This window comes from Microchirus variegatus (genome assembly GCF_963457635.1).
Source record: "Microchirus variegatus genome assembly, chromosome: 21".
NCBI lineage: Eukaryota > Metazoa > Chordata > Actinopteri > Pleuronectiformes > Soleidae > Microchirus > Microchirus variegatus.
In genome coordinates, this window is record NC_139822.1 from 13,983,741 (window position 1) to 14,011,017 (window position 27,277).

A 27,277-nucleotide genomic window follows, 5' to 3' on the forward strand; every position below is an offset into this window, starting at 1 on the left:
GCAAAGACTTTACTTGCTCCTCTTCCATCGCACTTCTCTCAAAGCTTGTGGAAAACAGAAGGCTGGAAGGAACTGAGTGGTGAAGTCTTCTTTTAAGAGAGGGGGAGAGGGAAAGCAGTGAGTTCAGAGCAGCAGCAGAGACGAGAATCCCGAGTCTTTGCACACGCAGGCGACTGTTTGCGTGGGTGCATATTTAATGGACAAGTGAGTGGGCAACAATAATTCAGAGTTCTCGTGACCTGGAGGAACTAAAATCAGTTTAATCTAAAATACATGATGTGACATCATTCACATTATTGTTTTTAAACTTAAGGTTGTGTTGACACTTTATAGTCGTATGGAGCATTGGTTTGCGCTCGTGCACAGAGGCAGTCGGTGTCAGTGCTGAGCAGCAGCAGCAGTTCGGGGGAGGAGGGTTTTAGTGTGTGGAGAGGAGCGCGGTTACAAGGACCGACGACGCACGCATGTGAGCAGCGGCGGCGCTCCGGTCGTCAGTGCTGATGGTCAGTCGCAGGTCGGTGGTTGCTCGGGAACAGAGAGAGCGGCGGTGTCGCTGTCCGTGGTGCTGAACAGCGCGTCGCGGCATTTCCCACCCTCCCCTTTACCAACCACCCCCTCCCTCCGTAACTCCCTCCCTCCCTCCCTCCCTCCCCAGTCGAGACGACACGCATGAACAGACGTGAACGCCGAGTAGCACAGCACAGCACCGGGCGGCCAGAGTAAATGGGACCGCACGTAGGAAGATGGAGAGATTTGTGCTCCTCGTCCTCAGCTGTCTCGGCGTCTCTCGAGTCACAGCGGGTAAGTTTATGCTCATGTGCCGTTTAGAGAGGAGACGTTTCCGTGTTTTTGTCTGTCAGTCCTTTCATCCCTGACTGACAGACTGGGATTTTAATGCCTGATTAAAGCGAGCACATTGGTGTTTGCAGCGGCTACATTGCTGCTGCTGGATCTCTGCACGGAGCTGTTATTGTGGAGGGTTTTCAGATGTGGACCTGCTTTGTTCTGAGACATTGCGTATAGTCTGGTGTGTCTTTTTTTGTGGAGGGGCTGACTGTGTGTTGTGTGTGTGTGTGTGCTGGCTACTAGAGGCATCTTCGTGCTGTCTGTACTCATCTGATTATGCAAATATGAAATACAGTTTGTTAGAACACTTCACATCTGATGAGCACAATCAGACAGCTGTCATGTGGATTCTAAATGTGGAGCTAAATTGCTTCTGCAAGAAACTGTGTCTGTGTGCGTGTGTGTCTTTTATGGTAGAGTTTTTCAGGACCAGCAGTCCTAATGGGGACAGAAACCTGGTTTTAATGAGGCAAAAACCCTCATTTCTGATGTGAGTGTTTAAGGGGTGGAGGAGGTGGAGGAGGTGGAGGAGGAAGAATATGTGTCTTGTGGTTAACTAAAGCTTAGGATTAGGCAATAACTGGTGATCATTAAGGGTTAGGAATAAGGCTTTGGTGTGGCTGTCCTGACGGATGGAAGTTAATGCAGTGCCCTGAGAAGAATATCTGTGCAAACCTGCGTGTGTATGTGTGCCTGGTATTCCTCATGTTGTGGGGTCCTAAATCTGTTTACACAGTCACATTATGGGGACTTGTCTCCCTTATGGGACAGACACCGAGTCCCCATAATGTAAATGACTACATTTTAAGGTAGACATGATTTAAAGTTAGGCTGAGGTCAGGGTTAGGCCACTAGTAATTATGGTTATGGTTAGAGTAAGTCTCCAGGGAATTAATGTAAGTCAATGCAATGTCTCCTGAAGTTATGGAAACCTCTGTGTGTGTGTGTGTGTGTGTGTGTGTGTGTGTGTGTGTGTGTGTGTGTGTGTGTGTGTGTGTGTGTGTGTGTGTGTGTGTGTGTGTGTGTGTGTGTGTGTGTGTGTGTGTGTGTGTGTGTATGGGGGTGTGTGTGTGTGCGTGTGTGTGTGTGTGTGTGTGTGTGTGTGTGTATGGGGGTGTGTGCGTGCGTGTGTGTGTGTGTGTGTGTGTGTGTGTGTGTGTGTGAGCCCACAAGCTGACCTTTTAATCTAATTTCAAGCAAGTAACATAAACACACATTCTCCAGCTTGGCGTTGGCCTGAGTTAGTTGTGTATGAATCATTGTTGTCCATCAGTGTGAGAACTAAGAGACCGATGATCCTATCGTATAAGACTCCAGACTCCAAAATGGGACTATAATGAACTGCCCGTGGCTCACTAAGAATCACATGATTAGATTGCCGAGGGGCAGCAGCGGTGGTGGTGGCGGCGGTCGTCTTATCACAGATCCATGGAAACGGCAGCGATGCGTTGCTGATGTGTCTCTGTGAGTGCTGGTCCTGTCCATGTACACCACAGTGCTGCATGTGTGTATCTATAAAACATATCTTTTAGAGCACACACACACACACACACACACACACACGTACACACTTTGACGGCTCACTGCGTTGCAGAGACACACTCCTGCCATGAAAATGCACCTCTGGTTCACTCTGAAACCTGCTGCCTCGCGACCTTTTCACTGACGATAAATCACCACGGTGGGTTGTGCATGCTGTGAAAGATGGGGCAGACACAGGGTTGTTTTTTTTTTTGTGATCTCGACCAATATGTCCTGCATTTCTTGTCCAAAGTTGACACTTAAGTCACCTGCCGAGTTTGAGGCCTGTCGAGTGAACCGTTTGAGATTAACTCTGAGAACACAGAGAATTTAAGTTAAACGTATACAGAGGCTATAGGAATCTGCAATATAGAGTGTCTTATATGCTTTTTTTCAGCATAATCTGATTTTTCATGAAAACATTTCACCAACTATATAATTACACCTCAGCAAAAAGTACTTGTGTATTATTCTCGCGGAAATGTACCAAAGATGCGCCTACGCGAGCATGAAGGGTTAACAGACAGACAGTTCCTTGCATTTATAGACACATTTAATTTATAAATAAATTCACTCAGACAGAGGCACATCATCTCAGGTGGCTGCAGGCTGGAGTATAACTGAAAACACAAAAAGTTCCTGCTCAAAAACCTAGTTTTTCATAAGTTTAACCCTTAGAACAGAGTATTTTGGCTGCTTTTTTCCATTACTGTGTTCAAACACAGTATATACAATGGCTATAAGAATATAGAGTGTATTATATCTTCTTTTTTTTTCAGCACGGCCTAACTATATGAACTCAAAATGTTTAAATTCGGATTGAATTTGTGAAATTTGGTTCACTTGGCAAAAAGTGAACCAAATGTGATGAGCTCATTTTTCAGATGTAGGACATAGCATATAAATAATGTATTTATTATGTCCGTTCAGGAAGAATAACTACAACAAACATCACCAAAGGTTATTCACTGCAGCTTTTTAAAACCACAGGTCATCAGAACAGATCTATTCAAATATACTTCTCCTTAATTAGCTCATTTTAATGACTATACTCCTACTATAATGTAGGTGGTGGTTTAGGTCACTGGGGCTTTTTGTTATATCTGGCATTTTCCCTTGATTTAGGTCTTTCCTGGAAAAACAGGTCTTGACTTACTTTCACAAATCATGAGTCACGCTTCTGTGTGATCTCCCAAGTTTTGTTTTTTTGTGCGTCTCCCAGCTCAGACACCTGCACTGGGAAACCAGGCCAAATCAATGTGTGTGCGCGTGTGTGTGTGTGTGTGTGTGCGTGCCGTGAAATGTATACGACAGTGACGTCTTTACTGTGTCTGTGTTTATAGTGACTCATAAACACTTGGTTGATCCTGAGAAAGGAAAAAGGTAATGTTTCCATTTAAAATGTAAATTGACTCTCAAACACATTCACTTAAATGAGACCATAAATCCACCGGGGCAATTTCCAACCCCCCCCCCCGTCACTAACGGTTCTGAGTTTTCTGAGTTTGGAGAGAGAGGGAAAAGAAATCAATGAATCAATCAGCAATCTGAACAGTGATGCAAGCAGTTGAAAGACTTCAGGCTGTTCTTTGTTTGAGAGATGTTCATAATTATGAGGAAAGAAAGTCAAATTTTTTGGGGGGGGGGGGCAGAGAAGTTATTTTTAAAGCTATAAATCATAAAGAAAAAAGGAACGTTTTGGCAGCCGTCTGCCAGATGATAAATTCTCTGTGAGTAAAGTATATTTGGTGTCAAGTGCTAAACCATTTAAGCATCTATAGAGGGAAGTCAGAGGCCTGAGGCGTGAACGCCAATGTTGGTATAAAGCTATTCATTTCATTCTCGCACCAGGTTGTCATGAAACAAAAAAAAACAAATCAAGACTGAATGGTTTTTAGCTCTACATTCTATCTCCAGCTCTGTAAATCTGGGCCAGCCTCCTGATTGGAGAGCTGAATCATCACTGTGTCTGTGGCCGTGATTATCTGTTCATTAGTGTTCCTCTGCTGAATTGTGTGAGCACAATTAGCTGTTTGCAGTTATTAGTTGTTTGTAATCTATGTCTGCCGTTTGCAAGTTTTGTGTCCACGTCGCAGTGTTTTTCGTCACGCGAATGAATACTTTTTGGGTTATTTTCCACATGTTGTCATGCAAAAAAACCACCAGGATTGAATCGCTTATTCACGGTGTTGAACGCGAGCCAAAAAAGATGAATGGAACGCATGGAAGCCTAAGAGTTTGATTCATTTTAGATCATTATGAGATACAACATTTATCATTATGTCAGGTCACACACACACACACACACACACACACATAACTGTTCTCAATGTTAAAACCCACTCCTTAAATAAGTTGAAATTTAAATTAAAAAAACCTGGACTGTGTCGACAACAGAATTCATAAAAACACATTTCGGCAAATTATCATTTATAGTCTTGTTAAAATGCATCAAAGGAATGAACAATTCAATTTGTACTCTATATATATATGTATATATATGTGTGTGTATGTGTATATATATGTATATTTGTATATATATGTATGTGTTTATATATATATATATGCACATATGTATATGTGTATATATGTATATGTACATATATATATATATATATATATATATATATATATATATATATATATATATATATATATATATATATATATATATGTATATATATATATATACATATATATATACACATATACATATAATATATACATATACATATGTATAGTGTATATGTATGTATGTGTGTGTATATATATATATATATATACACTATACATATATGTATATACAAAGTGGAGATTCGGGAGCAAAACTTACATAAAGCAAATTTAAGTCATCCTAAAATGTAAGAAGACAATTAGACTCATTTCAGCTCATCTTGCCTAATGAGGTGTAACATATCAGACCACATAGTTTAATATGCAAATGTGCCCAAATACATAATTACTGAATGAGCTTGGAAGTAATAATTGATTAACGAGAGGAAAGTGTTATTGTTGTTCCGCTGATGATCTTCCCTTAATCCTCCTCACTGTCACCAACTGACGCGCCAAATTAAAGCGACTGAGGTAAAGAAAACGTGGCAGTGCACTTATATCAACATTCTACTTCTGCTGCTCTTTTCCCTGACATCTCATCACCCTCTTTTTGGAGTTCTTCTTTTTTTTTTTAAAGGGTATCCACTAGCTTAGTGAGACTCAGATGAATAGCTGTGGCTTTGTGTTGACAATGAAAGCTCAGATGATGCCTAAATCTTCAGCTCATTGAAATAACTGAGATTTTAATCATTTGCTTTGTGAAAGACTGGAGTTGTCATACTTGGGAGCTTTTGTGTCACTGTGTTTACATTTGCTCAGCGTTGTCAGCTTGGTATGGGCTTGGAATGGTCATTCAGGGACAGATGGATGCGATCATCTGGACACTGGGCCTGTGGGAGACGGAGAAGGCAATGCCAAAAGACTGATGTGGTAGTGACAGCTCTCTGACACAGTCTGCTGTTTTTACAATGTCTGAAATGTCTGCGAGTGGACGAGGTTCTGACATTTGGTGTTTTTAGGTTATTCTGTGTCACATGTTTATTTATTTGCACAAATGGTGTACAAATAAATGGGGTGTGTTCTAAGTCCCAGAACGTCAGTGATCAAAAATATGCACAAAAACAAGATAAATGTATGTGTTTAGAACCAAAATATATACTATTTATCAGACATAGACTATATACGAAGGGGTTAAAGAAGTGATTTCACACTATGTGGTTGGTAAAAACAGAAATACGGTACACCAAATAGACACAGGAGATCTCAGCAGTGAAAACAAGACATTAACTGAATACTTTCAATGTTTTTCTAGTTTTATTTTTTGCATAAAACAGACATGTACACCTCCAGGAATAATAGTTTAAGTATTCATTTTGCTAACAGACATGACAGGGAGTTTTTGGACAGTATATTAAGGTGGTTTTCCTTGTTTCCTTCATCTTATGAAACCAATTTAATAGGAATAAAACTGTTAAATAACGTTTATTGACCAACACTCTCTCTCCAGTCTGCATTTTGTATCGGCACTATAGTGATCACAATCAGTTTCTAAGAACAAACATGTGTAAAATATAGAATGGGCCAATTAATCAAGCAATTGCAGGTTAAAAGTGGCTATTAATAAAAAAAATCTATCCAATTAATTAGCCAAATTGGTCCACCTAGCAGCACACAGACACATAGCTACACACCCTTAGAAATAAGGGTTCCAAAAGGGTCCTTCTACAAGGGCTGAGGTTCTACCTGGAACCATTTGTTTCTGAAAAACCCTTTCCAGAAGAAAGGGTTTTTCAAGGGTTCTTGGTAACACTAATGGTTCCAGTGATAACCATTTTGATCCAGAGAACCCTTTAAAACCACTTTCCTGGATAAAGGGTTTTAAAGGGGTTCTTGGTGGAACCCTCCGAAAGGGTTCCAGGTAGAACCAAAAAGGGTTCTCCTATGAGGACAAGCTGAATAACCTTATATGGTTCTACTTAGCACTTTTATTTCTAAGAGTGTACATACATTACAAACAGGGATGTTATTTTTAATGGTAGTGCAAAGTTAAATGTAACCATGTAAACATCTCAGGAGAAAACTTTGCACATTCACAGTGTCAGTGATGTGCAAAAAGACAGTAAATGAATAAATGCAGAAGGGAAACGAGTGCACGTGTCGGAGCCACAGGAGAGAAAGATAAAACCACACACACAGAGAGACAGCGAACGGCAAATGAAGACAGTGAAAAGTGGAGGAATCAGAGAAAGAGAGAGAGAGAATATCAGTGACGCTCTCCCCTCCACCTGCCTGTGACACCGATCCTCACAGGCAGCTTCTGGAGGCGCTGCTTTACCAGCTGTGCCCTGAGGCCACAGCAGGGCTTAAAAAGCTCCAGAGACAGAGAGAAGCAACAGAGTGTGTATGTGTGTGATGAGAGAAAAGTGTATTATTAAGCACTAATATCATATGCATAACCTTATATCACGCTGTGAGCTCTTTAAGCGTTATCCACCCCCATCCCATGATGCTGCTGCTTCCCTGCCTCGGGGAGGTTAGGTCACTCCTGCTCAGAGCTTGGATTTCATTAGCACTGGGTTTGTCAGATAATCAGCCTCGCAGCACTCCTTTGCCTTTGTGAGTGAGCCAAACTTGCTTTCTCTGTGCCCACAATGCTGCATTGATTTTCATACCCTGCCTTTTGACATTTAATTAGAGAAGAGTGTGCCTGTGTGCGTGCGTGCGTGTGTGTGTGTGTCCGTCTGACGCAAGGATATGGAGAAAGATGCTGTTTTGCAAAAGCCACCCTCTCCACCACAGTGTTATCATGGCCAGCAGGGTCGCAGAATTAATTTCCTATGAGTAAATTACTCATTTCTCACAAAAAAACTCCCTGAGGTGAGGTTATTTGATGGGGGCTGTGGTGTACAAAGACAGAGTGGAGCCAAAGTGACTGGACAGACTTTTCAAAAACACACAGTCAGAGGAGTTAAGTATAATCTGTAAATGGGCTCAAACGCTAACAAGAATGTGCAATATAGAGTGTGTTATATCCATTTTTTCAGCACAACCTAAAAAAAATATATGATAATTTCACCAACTATAATTAGTTGTATATAATAAGGTCTAATTCTGTGACTTCTGCACAATTATTCCTCCTTTATATCACAACTAAAAACGTGACATAAATGAATCATAACTTTGACTCAACAACACATTTTTTAAGTCTGAATATGTGACCTATAAACACACACCCCCAGGATGTCCATATAAGTTATGTATTATTACCCTGGGTACACCTGCTAAAAATGATTGATCCCACTGTCCCTGCACTGCTGCTGTATACACACCAACACTCCCTCAGTCAGGTCTGATAGTTTTCTTGGTAGAGCCCATTTTTCAGATGTAGGAAGAGAAAAAACAGCTTTTTTTTTTTAAAGCCTGAATATGTGACACACCCAGGATGTCCATATAAGGAGTTTTGTATTATTCTCACGGCAAATGACTGCAGGTGCTCATGCGGCACAGATCTATGCCACTGGAGCACTGAGGGTTAATTCATGGTTAGCTGGACGTGAAGGAAAAAAACAACATTTAAACTTGTGCCTTAGCGCTAGGTTAACACATGACGCGTTTCCACAACGACTGACCGGAAAACCACGCGTGTGACGTCGTGTTTACATGCCACGACACCGGAGTCCGACACCGTTTACCAGTTAGCTCCGTTAGCTCCTTTTAGCACCGGTTAGCGCGCCTACAGTCGAACTAGAGCGGTCTGTTTCTTAACGAAAAGAGCAGCGCTACAAATAACCAGTGTACCTGTGTACTGCGCCCAACAGTAATTTAAACACAAGGTCTTTGCACAGTAAATGGCAAAAATGCGTTGTGATCTATTTGTAACACACTGATTAACTAGTATTACTGTATATCAAATATTGACTACTGATGATTTGCCTCAGACGTTATGTCAGATGATAGATTTAAGAGTGTTGGAAATGGATGATCAGCAGCCAGTGATCAATAGAGTAGTACATGAGTGAGTCACAGTCTCCATTTTTTCAGCCTCCGTCTCTTCACTGCACACAGATTGCCACTGAAGTGTCAGTTAGAGGCAGAGGGAGAAAGATTCACACGCCGGGCTGTGAACGAGCTGCCGGAGAGCTGCGGTGTTGTCGAATACGGCGGAGATGAAAGGAGTGAGGGGGAAGTTTTTTTTGCAATGAGTGTCCATTACAGCCATGAAAATAGTCTCTAATAGTAAACAGAGGAGGAAATAGTTCTATATAGGTGGATTTTGTCAGACAAGGACAAGGCAGTTTTACCAAACAAAGAGGATCTCCATACTGGAGCTCCCCCTTTAGTAGTTTATGTAACATTTGAAGCGTGCGTTACAGCTGTGGAACAGTAGGTGATCGCTAATGAAAAAGACATTATGGGCAATCAATTATGAAACATGTCAGGGCGTTACAGTGTGACTCAGATGAGCATGCATGCATTAGACAGAGCCTCTAAATTATTCACCAGCTGCTTTAGCTACTAAATGAGACACATTAACGCCTCACGTTTGCCTGAGTGTGTGTGTGAAATATGTGCTTTCACAGTCTCCTCTGACACGTGCAAGGGCAAACTCAGATCAGCACATATCCAGCACATTCCTGCCGGGCTGGACCGCAGCTCACACACGTAACACACACAGTAGCATGTTAACGGGTGAAAGTAGTAACAAGCAACTGTAATTTGTCCAATTATAGCTGCTAATTCCCCTGTGGCCTCATGCACTCTGCCTGTTACTGTGAGTTTTTATAACTTCCTGCTTCCACAGTGCTCCTTTGAATGCATCTTGGATGTCATATTCTCTACCGCCTGCTGGTAAAGTGACACCTTCTATACACACAGTGAATGTTTACTCACTATTAGTTGTAAAAAGGAGCTAAACGGTGAAAATGAGTGGTTTAAAGGGAACACTCAAGGCATGTGTCTGACGCTTAAATGCCAGATAAGAGTGGAACGTGATGTAGCTACAGGCAGTTGTTTCATGTTAGTTCACAAGCATCCCAGAAATCCATTTTCTAACCATTAATAAGGTGGTATTTAAAAGAAATTGTCGCTGCTCTCTGCCCAGGACTGTGAATCTACAAATGTACAATCCATCAGCCCCTTTTTGCACAACTTGTCATAGTAGTGGGGGTAAAAAAAAAAAAACAGAAGTGAAAACAGTCAATAACACTTAAAATGACCCCATTCTCTTCAAAGTGTCCCAGGGACGTGAATCATCCATCCATCCATTTTCTACCGCTTTATCCTCCACATGAAGGTCGCTGTGCCAATCTCAGCTAACATAGGGCGATAGGTGAACCCTGTACAGTTTGGGGAGGTGAATCAGCTCAATGGAATTTACTTTTATGACCTGTATTTTCCTGCTTTGACATAGCAAAAGGTTTTCTGATTTATGATAATTTGATTTTTAAAAGAAAAACAATATTTCTAGTTCAAAGCTGCACGTTAAGGAGATTTATTAAGTTGAAAGATTTTGTGCCTGATGTCTGACATGTGAACAATAAAGGCATCATTGCAGATTCTGGCCAGGTATGATAGGTATAGTTAGTAAGACTTGAGATGAGTGTATCCTTGGTATCTGGTTGGTATATTGGTATCTGGTAATGAAGTTGGCTGAAGATTAGAATTTTCTATCACTCTGCAGTACTAAGTAAGTTTTGGTGTTTTTTGTTGTTGATGTTTTTCTGCCTCTGTTTGGTCAGAGTCAATGTGTCTGAATACAGTATGTGTCAAGCAGTACTATCAGACCTGAAATGGGACAAACATTTATCTTGTCAATTGGACTCCAACATGTCACTTTATAAGTGCAATGTCGCTGTTGCCTCCATAACACTTCCTGTGTGCAGCGTAAGAAATACAATCATCTGCCGGGCCACTTTTCCATTAAAACTCACTTTTATTCATCAAAGAGTTAGAAAATAATAGTTAAGACATTGACAAGATTAGAAATAATGATTTTTATTCCAAATAATACTTTTGCCCTTCAAACTTTGCTTTCGTCAAAGAACAAGCAACTGTTTTCAGCTGTGCTAACATCATTGCACAAGGGTTTTCAGGGGTTTTCTAATCATCCAATAGCCTTCTAATGCGATTAGCAAACACAATGTACCATTAGAACACTGGAAATGGGCCTCTATACACCTATGTACATATTCCATTAAAAACCAGATGTTTGCAGCTAGAATAGTCGTTTACCACATTAACAATGTATAGAGTGACTTTCTGATTAATTTAATGTTATATTCATTGAAAAAAAGTGCTTTTCCTTAAAAAAAAATAAGGACATTTCTAAGTGAGTGTATATAATAAAAACAATGCCTTCTTTCGAGGCTGTCATGTGCTCTGTGGTGCGTGCAGTATATCAAACGGACTCATTTAAAGGCAAGCGAAGTGCACTTTACTCAGAGTCAGGGAGTGTGCGGTCTCTGAACAAAGCTAGAGGAGATTCAGAGGGGGAGTGAGCCTGCAGCAGCAGCAGACCTGGAGGACAGAGGTGATCCTGTCTTCTGAAGCTGATGGAAAGATGAGGAGAGAGTTCATTAATTAATGATTGACTTTTTGGATCAGGATGGTGTGTGAAAAATCAGTCTACCTTCCTCTTCTGGACTGTATACACACACACACACACACACACACACACACACACACACACACACAGTGGGGTGCTATAATGAATGGGGCATATTAAGGAGTTGTCACCCTTCAGACGACTCAGCACGGGACAGACACCGAGCTGTCACTCTGATCATCGTCAGACTCAAAGACACACACCACAGGCTCAAAGTCACCTCCAACACCCAGGGTGAGGCCGACTGTGTGTTACAGTGACGACAGAGTCTATGAAGACATCTGTCTGCTGTGTCATTACACCTGGCTCTCACGCCATGTGGATATTTTGAGGCCCACAGTCATGGCTCACGTCAGCCTCTGCTGTCCCCTTGTGTAACGCAGTCATAGAGCGATAGAGGAGACGGTGTAATGGACGTAAGGACACTGAAAGACACGGTGAAACTTTGCTTTTCACTTGTTTTCCCCCAAGAAAACTCTATTCACCGAACGTCATCGCAGTATTCCCCAATCTATGTTTAATACTTTCACCCTGTTTTTTTTCATTTTCTCTCATTCAATTTTTGAGCATCAAAAAGCTTAAGGTCTGTTATATTTCACTTACATTATTCAACAGCCCGTCAGCGCAAAATGAGACTGAGAAAACAAAGACGCGACACTCTGCAAATTACAGACATCAATGACAATATTGTTATTTTAGGATGGTGCAGCGCAGGAGAGGGATTTCTCATTTCAGAGGGGGGTTTACGGCTGGCTCCATGTTAAAGTTTGACCGCGATGCCGAAAGATATCGTCTTCTTTAAAAGTGAACAGGCACCGTGCAAAATTATGGGATTAAAAAAGGCGAGTTTGTGAGGTTTATGGCTTCACAAGTAGAGCTTTGTGGATCAGACTGTTGTCAGGTGATTATTGAAGAAGAAAGAAGTGAAGTCAGACTGATTCTTTTATCACTTCTGGATGAGAGTGAACAGAAGTCATTCTAAAAGTCAAAATCTATTTTTTTTTATATTTCCAGTCTATTGTTACACTTTTAAACAGATACTATGATGATGCTTCAGCCTAAAGAAATATTTGACCTCTGTCAAGTTTCCAGACCAAATCCTTTCTTTCCCTTTCTAGGTCTAGTTACAGCTGAAAAAGAGATATAGATTTTAGCATGTGTAAACAAAGCATCGGTGTGTGTGTGTCCGAGTCAGAAATAAAATGTGTTCCCTGAAGATGTTTTGGAGCTTAATGTCGGCCGACGCGGTGTTTTGACAGTGACGTTAGCACATGAAAGAAAGGGAGGAGCAGAGTAAGCGGAGGCTAACTGAGAGATAATGAATCTGATTTGTGACTTCCTCAATCCCATCAGCCACCTCCACCGGAGACGTCCCTCCCTCCCTCCCTTCCGCAGACAAACAATAGACGGTAGACAAAAGAAAAGGCAAACATCAGTGTGTCACTGAAGAGAGAATACAGCAGCTCTGTGCCCTTTTCACAATTAAGGGATGCTTGAAAAAGGCGTGGAAGAAGCCAGATGTTCTGCACATCTGTCTCTAAGCAGACTGAAACCTGGGAGCTGCTGAGATGACTGAAGTTGTTGCAGCTTTACGGAAATAATAAACACATTCAACTAAGACAAAGACAGTGGATAACCTGCAGCCTTGCTGTTTACCCTTTTAAAACCTAAGCCTCAAAATATCAGTCTGGACTTTTAGACTTATTTTAACCGTAAAAGGGCCAGAAAATGTCCTGTGAGTCGGTAGCTTTTGCCCATTTTTTCCGAAAGAACTTTCAATATCTAGCAGTTATTTGCAATTTACTGCATGTTAAAATGGCGTATTAACAATTCAAAATGAAGAAAAACAGCAGTGAAAAGTATAAAACAGTTTTTGAAATAAAGCTTTTGGAAAAACTTTAGATTAGGGAGCACATATTCACCACTAACTAGGTGCTTACTAACATGCATATAAGTAGCATACTAGCCCTTTATCAGTTAATATTAAGCACGTATTAACACCTTATGTAGGAAAAATCACAGGGCGACTGTGGCTCAGTGGGAGAGAGAGTCGTCTTTCAACTTTAAGGTTGTGGGTTTGATTCCTGGCTCCGCTAGTCTACAAGCCGATGTGTCCTTGGGCAAGACACTTAACCCCACGTTGCTCCTGACGGTTGTGCCGCCAGCGTGTGTGAATGGGTATGAAAGATGAATGATAGAAAAATGTATGAAAGTGTGTGTGAATTGGTGAATGGGAACTGTAGTGTAAAGCAGCTTTGAGTGGTCATCAAGACTGGAAAAGCGCTTTATAAATACAACACCATTTTACCATTTACCAAAAGTAATTGTAAATAACTCATTTTCTGGCCCTTTTATAGTTAGTTAAAATATGGATGTGTTTGTGTGTAGAGTGAAGGAGGCGAGCCGGTCACTTGAGACATGCGGAGTCACATTCTCATGAACAGGTGTGAACCGACATACTCATAGCTGTCCATCTGAACAGAGCTGAACAGGACCTGTCCATCAAAAACGTCAACAGCAGCTTTGGATGTGTGGTTTCTGACTGTACAGTATGTCAGTGTGTACACAAGAGCCACAGCAGGCCCATCAACATGTAATTACCAGCTGTGTGATTTGTCCCTGTCGAAGGACAAGAGAGTATTAACCTATTCAGTGACTCACTGACAGCAGTCGGTCGGTTGAATCTGATTTATCTGCCAATAAAGACGGCGGAGCGGCGTCACTGAGAGTGACCACTTCTCATTCCTGGTCATTTCTCTCAGTTCTTCTTCACATTACAATTATCTGTCAGCCCCAGAGGGCCTCAGTGATTCATAAGAACCAGTCTGCTGTGATGTGCAGGATACAGTGAGACTAAGATGAATAAAAGAACAGAATGGGACGTACTTGGAAACTGGTCACAATCCATCCTGTGTTTGTCCGTGACCACTGTTCAAGAAAATCCTTATAGTTTGGGAGTCAACAGAAATAAATAATTAAATAAATAAGAGAATTCAGAGTAAAATGTCCTAAATATCACCTGGTTTTATTGATTGTTTCTTTTGGCCTTTTTGAAGAAAATATCATATAATATTCTTGCATATAACAGTCATTCTGGCATATTATTTCAGGCAGCCTTTCAGTTGGGTTTCTATAATGGTATACTTATATCTGTTGCTTCTTTAGGGCCCTTTTTGGCATCGGCACTGACCTTGTCAGGACCAGTAGTCCTCAAAGAGACCAAAACATGGTCCTAATGAAGCAGAACCTCATTTATTTACTGGATAAGTTTAGGGTCAGGCACTGACTAGTTATCATTAAGGTTGGAGATACCACTTTGTTTTTGGCTGTCTACATGAATGGAAGTGTGTGTGTGTGTGTGTGTGTGTGTGTGTGTGTGTGTGTGTGTGTGTGTGTGTGTGTGTGTGTGTGTGTGTGTGTGTGTGTGTGTGTGTGTGTGTGTGTGTGTGTGTGTGTGTGTGTGCAGTAATTAAAGAGAGTTCCATTTAGACATACTGGCTGAGGCCACACAGTCCACACTTTGATTATATAATGAAACTAAAACATTATTCTAAAATTGTTGTGGCCTTTGACCCCTAATTAAAGTATATGGAAAATGAAACATCACACACACGCACACACACACACACACACACTTAGAGGAGAGCATCAGCAGCAGACATAAAGTAGTCACTGCTTTAGGTCTTTCATTAAGCTCAGCCATTAACCTGCCCCGCCACTTTAAAGTGAGCAGGAGAACGCAAGTGCAGACGATTAGACCAGGAGGTGAAGGAAAAGAAAGGTGACATTTGAATCAATAATATAAGAGCTGCTTTTGATATTGTATTTGTGATGGACGTATTCATTTCACAGGTGTTACGTTTTGTATGTGATGTATGTTGCTGTTGAGGCATTTCCGTCCTTGCTCGGTCAATAAAATGACAATTTGAAGCATCGTTTTCAGCTTTTAAAAACTTCCAAACGCCACTTTTACTGTAATGCCGTGGATGCTACGATTAAATTTGTCCGTCCCCCCACTGCACTGATCTTCCCCGCCGAGCGTCAGATGCACTCAAACGTCCTGAGGGATTGTGTTGTGTCTCTGTACTCCTGTCATTGATTGATTCCGCTGAGCCATTTACTCACACCGCTGAATCTGGTTTCCTGCCACGCTGGTCGAAATATAATACAGATCTATGCTTCTCATTGGCTTCATACCACCCTCTCTCTCTCTCTCTGTTTACAGATAGCTTGTCGCCTCCTGTCAATGTGACCATCAAAGCGCTGAAGGCGAACTCTGCTGTGGTGACATGGGACATCCCCGAGGGAGACTCCGTCATTGGCTTTGCCATCACACAGCAGGTGAGCGACACACACACACACACACACACACACACACACACACACACACACACACACACACACACTAAGTAGAAGCCAACATTTTGCTTCATCCATTCGTGGGTTCATCGCCGTTTGTTTTCTGCCGTGTCCTCTTCTCTTCACTGTGCCATTCCCTTGCTCTGACTCAGGATGCATTGTGGGTATTATCAGAGGACGCAGCATCCTGTCGGACAGCGTGTCTGTTCTCTGACATGTGACACATACATTACTCGTCATGCTGCTACTTCATATTAATTGTATTATAATTTCCATGGACTTAACTTTACACACGTGCATTTGGCATTACCGTAATTACGTGATTTCTGAAAGCTGAGAAGTTGCTTGTCAAAGCCAACGTGTGGTTATTACGGTAATTTCACTCGCACCGTTACAGGAAGCTGGAGAATCTGCATCTTTATAGTAGTAGTTTTCATTGTTTGGCCTGTTTTTGGACATTGGGACACTCAACCAAATGCTATTTTAAATATACGTTATACTGTTCAAATGTCAGATTTAACACGCAAAATCTGGTGTTTGTGTACAACTAGAGTGTTATTTCCTTTTCTTTCATTGTTAATTGTAAATAACTGCCAGATCTTGAAAGTTATTGTGGAAAATGAGCAAAAGCACTTAACTCACTGGACATTTTCTGGCCCTCTTATGGTTAAAATAAGCAAAAAATAATAATTTTAAAAATCCAGGCGGACATTTTGAGGTGTAGGTGTTAAAGAGTTAAGAGTGCTGGGGGCTCACTTTGAAATCTGAAAATCCTGCAATTAATATCATATTGTCATATGTCATATTTAAAAGGTTTCGCTTCACAACAAATTGCGTAATTATCCATCAACATAAATAACAATTTATGAATGAACAAATTGCAAATACAGAAAATGTCACCGGAAAATAAGACGTAATTTTAATGCCATGGCTTTCTTTTATTTCTCATCAGTAATTATCACACTCTATTGTGTGGAAATGGAGTGTAAGTGTAGCTCCTTGTAGATCCTCTTTTTCATTTCTCAAACTACTTGGCAACCTTGAGTCTCTGGCGACAAACGGGAGAAGGGACAATGCTCGCCAATATTATTTTTAATTTGGATTATAAGACATGTTTTAAATTCTAGTTTGTTTGTTTTTATGAGTAAGCAATAAAACTGCTCTTGTATCTGTCTTAGTGTAGCTTAGCATATATTGTACAGTAGACCAAAATCTAGAGGAACAGATAGCCATACTAACTGTGATAGTGACATTAATAGATATATATATATTGATATTCACTGATTGGGATCTTTGCTGCACCACTGAGCCTAAAATGAATTTCCCTCGGGCTAACTATAGAGGATATCCTATATGGTTTCATCGTATTTGTGTCCATCCTTTCATATCACATCACATCACATCACAAACCTGTCTGCCCTCCAGCAATTTATTTGTAGCCACCAGTCCATGACAGGAAGACAAACAGTCCATGCTGGCTCTAATATCCGATGTTTAGCACAAAAAGAGAAAAGTAGCCATCATCTTTAACACTGAAGAGTTTCTGTATATTGCTTTTAGCAATAGTCTAATTAAGTGAAATATGTCTTCAGTCTTCAGGGTCTACTCTGTCCTTAAGAGAAATGTCCAGACGTCATTTTTATTATTATACCCTAGTGACACACAACTAGGGTTACTCTCTTTAGATCCTGAACACAGTGTTTTCATATTCATCGCTGCCTCTGGGACACACTGCCGTTAAGCTGCTCGGAGACATGCCCTGACCTCCAGAGATTCTAAGGAGATTGTCTGGAGTGGCTGTATGTGCAAACACAAAATGTCCACAGAATTTGTTGACTAGACGAGAGCTGCAACTAACGATTATTTTCTCCGTTAATCGTTTGGTCCATAAAATGTTAAAAAACTTTGATCGGCGTTGGTCAAACATGGAGATGACGATGTTCTAAAGTGTATTGTTTTGCCCACAAACCCAAAATTATTCAGTTTTAATGATTTCTGTGTTATGTGGAGCAAAGAAACGAAAGAAAATACATGACATTTTAGAAGCTAAAACAATCAGAAATCTTGTTTTAATAATGAAAAAAGCTTCAAAACGAGTAATCGAAACCAGCTCCAGCTCTACTATAATCTCATGTGAACATGCACTCACCTGGAACCTGAATTCTGGAGACTCTCTGTTTACCGTTGTCTCTCCAATGTTCTGCTCCAACAGAAGAAGGACGTGCGCATGCTGCGATTCATCCAGGAAGTCAACACCACCACACGCTCCTGTGCATTATGGGACCTGGAGGAAGAGACAGACTACATAGTGCATGTCCAGTCCATCAGCATGTCCGGGACAAGCCCGCCGAGCGAACCGCTGCGCTTCAGAACGCCGAAGGAGGCGGAGACTCAGGCCTCTAAGAGTAAAGGTGAGCGTGGCGCAAAGACGAAATAAGCACATTAGAACAGAAAGAAGGAAAAAACTCCACATTTCTTCACAGTCCTTTTCCAAGACAGTGAGTCCAGAGGGAACTTGGCCTTTTGACTATATCTTGACTGATTTTGTCTAAACCAATAAAAATCAATAGACACATAAAGCATGAAATGAAATTTCACAACAGAGTGCTCCTGGAGCTGGCCCCACCAACCACAACTCAGGAATAATAACAGCCTGGGGTGTGTGTGTGTACTTCATGGCATATTGACGTCTTTGTGAGACTCACCTTATATGCACCCGGCACAAGTGCGCACTAAAACCAAAATGAGTCGAGGCATTTATCACTCACACAGAGAGGAGACAGTCAGCGGTGCTTTTGGCTGAAGACCTGCTCCATTTATTCTTCCTCTCATTTACGCTCATCTCTCATGTGAGCTGCCACGAGACACTCTGACGATCGAGCACAGGGCTAGAGAGAGTTTGGAAAATGAGTCAAATCATTGCAGGACACTAAGTTTATTAAGCCTTAGAACAAGGTACAATATATACAGAGCGTATAAGAATGTGCAATATAGACCGTCTTATATCCTTTCTTTCAGCACAACCTAGGCAATCTGATGAAAAATAAATGTAATTTTCCCCAACTACAGTATACAATGGTGCAATCAGTGTAAAATTAAAGTGTTGGGATTAGGGATTACCAGAATAATTGTTAGCTCATTTTCCATCAATCTGAAAAGAATGATTCATTTAAATCTGGCATTCCCAAATACATTTTTTTTACAACTTTTACAATCGTTCAATTAATGTTCAAATGTTTTATATAACATGCAAAAAAAACTTAAAGTTGTGATTGATTTAGCATAGTTGCTTAAGTCATATTTGAACGTTTTCTGAAAACAAGAAAAAACAAATTTTTTAGCAAGCACATTGGTAAAGTTGGTAAAGGCAGATATCACAATTACCAAAAAAATTACTTAGGCAATTATGCTATTAGGCTAACGAAATATAGATAGATATGAAATGGCTGGTCTACCATTTCAAAATAGTATGAGGTGTTTCCTATTGGAAACACTGGTTTAAATCCACCAGGATATATGAGGTCTTTATACTTTATAACTTAAGTGTTCCTATTTGTATTTAAAGGGACACTGCGTAGTATTTATGGGTTTATGTAACCCAAAATCCACTTTTGTATACATATTATGTGCTCCTGCATTGTCTAGTCGCTGTATAATATTCTTTGTTTCATTTTCGTAGTGTTTCAAAAAGTCATGTAAAATAACATGGTCGCGGGCCGCTACTGCATTGCCACGATGCCATGTTTCTACGGGAGCCTGTATAGACAAACGCGAGAGAACAAATCAAGCGTCGCTTTACTTCTCTCTCCGCTTCGTCTGCTACGGGCGCGGTAGCTCGCCCTCTCCCTCGCCTCACAAACCTCATTTGCTGACACGGAGAAAGACGACGAGGACGACATTTGACTGTCTGAGGATACCGTAGCGCTCAGGGAAGGGAGGGGATGAGCAGAGGAGCAGTTCTTTGTTGTAAATGTCAGCCTCTCCTCTAGATGGCGCTATAAACTACTTACTTCACCTTTAAGTGGTTATTATAGAAGATGGATGGAAGAAAGAGTCTCTCGATGCCAGTCCTTTGTCTGAATATGACAGGCAGACGTCACAAGAAGAAAAGGGAAGTTGTTTTTTTATACCATCTGCACTCATGTGCTCAGCCTCTCTGTTCTGCTGCATCACACTGAACTCAAGTGCAAAGAGCAAAGAATAAGTACAGAGTGGATTTTTCGCCGTCTTCTCATTTTCTCTGTCATAATAGCTTTAAACACCGGGAGATCACAGGAAAACAGCACAATCTGAGGAAGAGACAATGAATCAGAGAATGAGACGAGCCGAGGGAACAGAGTGACTGACGGAGAGAGAGAAAAAGGGAAGAAGTCACAGTGTAACAGTGAGAATTTATGCAAACTGACCTCCACGATCAGCTCAGAAACACTTTGTCCTTTTGTCCAGAAACTTTAGCTGTTGCTGGACACTCGTTTGCCCTCATTACAACTCAGTGAACCATCAAAGTGTTATTTTAAGGTTGTACAACTGTTGCATTGTGATGCTTTAAAGAAAATCATGTCTCCCTGTGGGCCGACTGGAAATGAGTGTTGAAAGTTCTCTTATAACTGCAATGACTAAATTGGTCTTCTATGGACCAAATCTGACTAATATTCCAGAATGTTTATTCTGGGTAGTTATATAAAAAAAAACACAATTACACATAAATAGTGCATTATCTCCAACATGACAAGATCTTATTATGTGATGTAATCATTGAGATTAAATGTCAGGTCCCCTCTGGGTGTGAAGGAGCTTCTTAACAGTCCTCAGTTCTGCTCTGCTGCCTGATACTCTTTTATTCCACTGCAGCAAATAGAACAGGTTGCCAGATATATTTGGTTACACTGCACGGCTCAATCAGAAGTAGATGTGTTTAAAGTTCGGTTAAAATGCACTCCAGTGACTGTGCACTTACAAGAGACGGCTCGATAAAAGAAGAAGAGTCAAATTCTAAATAATAGAGGCTTAAAACTTTTATTATCTATTAGCGTTTATTTCCTGCGGTGGTTTTTTTGAACAGTTGTGTGGTCAGTGAGCATCAGAGGTGTTACAGCTGAGCAGTTACTCTGAACGAGGCCATAGGCTACTACGCTTTGATCAGCTAATACTGGACAACAGAGGCCAATCCATCCACTGGATTGCTTGTTGCTAAAAGCTACTGGAGCGCAGGGTTCCTGCCACACTAGAGCCTCCAAATGTCACCCGCTGCATCTAATAAAAGGGAAAGAGGTGCTTTCTCCGCCGTGGTGAACTTTAGATCAAGCCTTTGACTTCTACAACACTCCACTCGGCAGTGTGGGAAGCAGACACTGTGTGTTGTTACTTTGTTTGATTGAGACCTGCAGTCCTCCACAGGCACAGGAGAGCTGCATTTACAAGCACAGAAAAACAAACCATTGGCTCTTCGATTACTCCAGGCGCTCATTCAGCTTCTGAGATGATGTTTTATTGAGGTTGCTTTGAATAGATGATTGTTCATCATTAACCCTTTAATGCCGAGTGTACCACAGCACTTTTGCACTTTGTGTTTGTGCTCTCGGAACGAATCCAACGGTTTCTGAAAGCTGAGAAGTTGCACGTATTAGCATCTTTGTAGCCAGAGAGGAGAGAGTTGGGGAAAAAACACCTGTACATAGTTTCCTTTTTGTGACTGAGACAAAGACTGAAACAAATGTTTTATACTGTTCAACATTCATATAAATATAAATTGTTAATACACTGTTTTAGCATGCAGTAAATTGTAAATAACTGCCAGATATTCAAAGGTAGTCTGGAAAAGTTGTCAAAAATCACATATTTGGTGGACATTTTTCAGGCACTTTTTTGACCATTTTTGGACGACATACTATACTATGATGTTTTTGGAGGACATACTACAATGGCGTTTGACCAATTTTGGACAACATAATATACTATGACGTTTTTGACCATTTTTGACCATTTTTGGACATCATTATTATTATTATTATTATTATTCATTAAATTTTTCTAGAGCGCTTTTCTAGATACTCAAAGCACTATACTATAATATACTAAACTATGATGTTTTTGACCATTTGACCAATCGGATCTTTAACATTTTGAGGACTTTTTGCTCAGGTGTGTTAATGTAGTTGGTCAAAATGTTGCTGTTGTTTTTTATAAGATTGTCTATAAAAAAAGGATATAATGCTGCGTTCCAGAGCCTATCCAAACCAGTTGGACGTGGGACTTATCCTACCTCCAATGAGAAAAAGTGCACTGGAATGCCGGTCGAAGTGGGACCTCCTACTTGTGAAGTCGGGGCTGATCGAACCTACCCCGACTTCACCAAAATGACGTCGGAGAATAATGGCGGCTCCCATGAAGTCACATGAATAGGCTATAAACTTTAAATTTCTGCGTGTAGAGTTGTTTTAGACACAGCGATTTTATCACAACTTGTTTTTCATGTTATGGCGTGAAATTATGTCGTTGTTGTTTTCCATTAGCATGAAGATATGTAGGGCTACGGTAAAAGTATACTCATGACATTATATGTATCGCTTTTACATTTACGGCTCGCTTGTGTATGTAAGTAGACTGAATTGCTGACAGTCTAAATGCCTCTTCAAACATAAATCTAAAGTGCCGCGGTCGTCCATGTTTTCTAACATTTGACTTCAGTTGCTGGAACGCTTTGAAGTAGCAGCTAGTACAATTCAGGACGGATAAGTCCCACATCCTATTTGTTTGGATGGGCTCTGGAACGCAGCATTAGACACTCTATGTTGCACATCGTTATGGCCTCTGTATATACCTAAACATAGTAATGGAAAAAAGTAGCCTAAATGCTCATTGTTCTAAGGGTTTAACTCAGGCTACATTAACAATGTATCGATTTCATGTAAAAAAAAAAAAAAAATTAAATGCATAGATCCTGCTCTGGATATGCCTGGCATCCACATTACACCAGGACACTAAAGTTAAAGTAAAATTTGAAAACTTCAAGGCTGTGATGCAGAGTACCTGTGAACATATTTGATGTGTGTGTGTGTGTTACAATTTGCTGTTAACGCCCCCCAAGATTGAGAAACTCTCGCGCCACGATGGCAGCATGTACAGATTTATAAACACATTGTTTCTTAACTCCTTCAGACGAGGTGACGATGGAGGAAGTGGGCCAGAGCACACAGCTAAGGGCAGGGGAGCTCATCATCATCGTGGCGGTGCTCATCATGTGGGCAGGTGAGGAATGAAACCTGCTCGATATGCAGCTGCGCTCATGTGTGTTTAGGTGACTAGTGAACTGTGAACTCGACTTGTGTTTTTTTCCCTCTCAGGTGTAATCGCTCTCTTCTGTCGCCAGTATGACATAATAAAAGACAACGAGCCCAACAACAACAAGGACAAAGCCAAAAACTCCTCAGAGTGCAGCACTCCTGAACACCCAACAGGGGGGCTGTTGCGCAGTAAGGTATAACCCACTCCCTCCTCCTCTCCCCGGGCACCTTACCCCCCAGCGGCGCCGGGCAGGTGAATGATCCCGGCCACTGATACTTCACGCCGCAAACACTTCATAGTGTCATGTGAAAAATCACAGTAACTGCTTCACACGTGGCGCCATTATGTGCATGGACTATGCAGCATTGAGCAACAGCTGGCTAATTCCACTGCAGTCATCGCTTCCTATGAGTTCTCTTTTGATCAGTGAACAGAGCCACATACCATCTCCATCTGCTGTGTTCAGACCAGAGCACCAAACACAAGTCACAAACTATTTACATCAATAAAACATCAAAGCCAAGGTGCATCTTCATTACAATATGGGTCCCTTAATTAATGTTAATTAATTAATTAACTAATCAAAAAAGATCAATTTAATGGTTTATTTAATTGACCTTGGGTATTAGTTTATATGTGTTGTTACAGGAATCGTGTTGTTTTCTTGGACTCTTTTTGTTTGATTTTCCATTCACTGATATACTGTAAGCCAGGGGTCACCAACCTTTTTGAGATGAGAGCTACCTGAAGGGTAACAAATAATATGGAGGGCTACCACATTAACATTTTATTTTTTTTGTTTACCATTTAAATGATTAATATTATGCATTCACCTGCATACACATTCATTCCAGTGCTTACTCCTAACGATTACCAGTTTTTATAAACAATATCAAAGATATTTTACTGAGTGATCATACGGATACATGCAAGTGAGGTGAAGTGAAGTGAGCCCGCGGGCACCGTATTGGCTGCCTGAGGGCTACCAGGTGCCCGCGGGCACCACGTTGGTGACCCCTGCTGTAAGCTAATAATCAACATTTTTACTGTTACAAGGATTTTATACATTATTGCCCAAGAAAGGCTTTTAAAACCAGGCAGCACTGTGGCACTTTCCTTCTGTACATTTTCTCATACTATTCTGTTTTATGATAATTCAGTAAAAACACCACGGATACATTGTCGGTATGTTGTAAAGGGCTATGTAAGTACACATTGATTGGTTGATTGATTGTCAAAATACAGATATGTTAATTTTGAATTAATATGTGTATATTTTTCTTACATTGTATGAGTTTTCTAACATGTATAGAAATGTTACAAAGTTTGTAGTGAATTGCAACATTCGTAGTTTTACTTACATTTTCTCTGCATCAAAGTGCTGCATATTTGCATGATCACTTAAGTTTCTGCTTCACAAAGTTAATGAACAGGTTCACTCCAGTTAACGGTTGACGTGATGTCACATATACATGGTGTTGAAGTGTGTCAGATTCTAAATGAACAGGCAAAGATGACTTAATTAAATAATGATTAAAAGGTTCATGTTAAATACTTGTATGGAACACAAGTCATCCACTAGAGGGAGCCAAGACTGACGGATGTCAATGTTCAAAGTACAGTGAAAAGCTCTCAGAGAACCTTGAGAGCTGTCAGGGCAGTTAGCTCAGTGAGTGAAACAGCTGCTCTGCAGTTCACAAGTCACAGGTTCAGTTCTTGTTAGAAACAGGACATTTTTAAAGTTCAACATCCAAAGTGAAGAGACTACCAAGAAATTCAGAGTGAGATCTTAAGGACAAGTAGCTCACACTGTCGGAAAAGAAGACTTGTATCACTGAGGTTGATAGTTCACATTTTACGATCAACAAAAGTTCTTTAAAACTACAGACCAAAATAAGAATGAATAAATACCAGCAACGTGATGTTTTGCACATCAGTAAGAATAGCTCGTGCTGGAAGAGAAAGACTTGTATGTCTGAGGTTGTGGGTTCGAACCTTATGGTCAACTGTTTGAGTGCAATGTTCAAAGTCAACAGTCAAAAGCTCTCAGAGAACATGAAGTGAACAGGTTGCAGGTAGCTCAGTGGACAAGAACGCTGCTCTGAAGTCCTGAAGTCGTAGGTTCGGTTCCTGTGTGGATCAGGACCTTTTAAAGCACATACTCCAAAGTGAAGTTTAAAATGAGACAAAAAGATCTAGACGAAGGCGGCATTGGTGGCACGATGGCTATGTTCCCGACCGGAGCGTTGTGTCAGAGAATAGCAAGGTGGCCTGTTCAGTTCCAACACTGTGTGGTTGTTCAGATGGACCCAACCTAACCTCTTGCTGACCAACCTCACCTCTTGCTGAGTGCCCCCCCCCCCACCACACAGCGGGCGTCGTACCCTGGGCGTCGTACCCTGGGCGTCGTACCCTGGGCGTCGTACCCTGGGCGTCGTACCCTGGGCGTCGTACCCTGGGCGTCGTACCCTGGGCGTCGTACCCTGGGCGTCGTACCCTGGGCGTCGTACCCTGGGCGTCGTACCCTGGGCGTCGTACCCTGGGCGTCGTAGAATTATTACTAAGTACCCTTCTCACTGCCCCCCACAGCCCACCGTCGAGCATTCGCGGCCAAAGGCCGCGAGTGCGAGAACGGGTGAAAACTGAACTCTCCCCCTGCCACCCCCCCACCTCGCCCACTCCCCCTGCCACCCCCCCACCTCGCCCACTCCCCCGAACCCCCGTTGAGCATTCGCGGCCGAAGGCCGCGAGTGCGAGAACGTGAGTTCCAACTGTCTTCCAGTTGGGGCCTACGGCCCCAACTGGCCAAGGCGGACCCAACTGGCCCAAGGGTCAAAAAGAGTTTACCTTTTGTTGCATGCTGCAATAAAGACATGCTGACCTTTGACCTCTTGCAACCCCCCTCTCATCTCCTTCCACTCCACCCTCGCCTCTCTTCTCCTCTCTCCTTCCACTCCACCCTCGCCTCTCTTCTCTCCTTCCACTCCACCCTCGCCTCTCTTCTCCTCTCTCCTTCCACTCCACCCTCGCCTCTCTTCTCTCCTTCCACTCCACCCTCGCCTCTCTTCTCCTCTCTCCTTCCACGCCACCCTCGCCTCTCTTCTCCTCGCTCCTTCTCCACCTTCCACCACACCCTCGCCTCCTCCTCTCTCCTTCTCGCCTCTCTTCACCACACCGTCGCCTCCTCTCACCAACTGCAAGGTCTGGAATCGAACTTGCCACCTTGTGGACTCATCCCCATGGTTGTGAATAAAACCACTGCGCCACTGTTTCATGCTCCTTTTAGGATTTTTGGTCTCCTTTCAATCTTCACTTTGGATGATGTGCTTTAAAAGATCCTGGTCTGCACAAGAATTGAACCCACAACCTCAGCGACTTCAAAGCAGCGCTCTTGTCCACTGAGCTATCTGCTCCACAGCTCTTCAGGTTCTCTGAGATCTTTTAACTGTTGACTTTGACCATTGCACTCAAAGAGCTCACCATAAGGTTCGAACTCACAACCTCAGACATAGAAGTCTTCTTCTTCCAGCATGAGCTATTCTTACTGACCGGCAGAATATCACGTTGCTGGTATTTATAAATTCTTATTTTGGTCTGAAGTTCTAAAGAACTTTAGATGATTGTAAGCTTTGAACTCTCAACCTCAGCAATACAAGACGTCTTCCAACAGTGTGAGCTATTTGTCCTGATGATCTCACTCTGAATTTCTTGGTAGTCTTTTTTCAATCTTCACTTTGGATTTTGAACTTAAAAAATGTCCCGTTTCTCACAAGAACTGAACCTATGACTTGTGAAGTGCAGAGCAGCTGTTTTGACGTCAGTCATTCAATGTATTAAAAAGAAGCAGAGGGAGAGAAATATCACATTGAATGATTTAAAACAGTAGAGCTGCAACTAACGATTATTTTGGTAATCGATTAATCTGTCGATTATTTTCTCGATGAATCGTTTAGTTCATAAAATGTCAAAAAATGTTGATCAATGTTTGTCAAACCTGGAAATGATGATGTTCTCGAACGTCTTGTTTTTGTCCACAAACCAAAATGATTCAGTTTTAATGATTTCTTTGTTATGTGGAGCAAAGAAATTAAGAAAATATTTACATTTAAG

The 27,277-nt window shown here is 41.5% G+C and overlaps 1 protein-coding gene across 1 annotated transcript in view; it reads left to right on the top strand.

The window, feature by feature from the left end:
- Positions 1-719: 719 nt before the first annotated feature.
- fndc5a (fibronectin type III domain containing 5a) overlaps positions 720-27,277 on the top strand; it is a gene marked incomplete at its 3' end in the record, with an annotated part of 29,195 nt that continues 2,637 nt past the window's right edge. Inside the window, exons 1-5 of the mRNA XM_083907980.1 lie at positions 720-801; positions 15,750-15,865; positions 18,096-18,294; positions 23,042-23,131; positions 23,227-23,360. Of these exons, the coding sequence (XP_083764106.1) occupies positions 744-801; positions 15,750-15,865; positions 18,096-18,294; positions 23,042-23,131; positions 23,227-23,360 (597 nt within the window). The 5' untranslated portion in view covers positions 720-743. The remainder of the gene's footprint in view (positions 802-15,749; positions 15,866-18,095; positions 18,295-23,041; positions 23,132-23,226; positions 23,361-27,277) is intronic.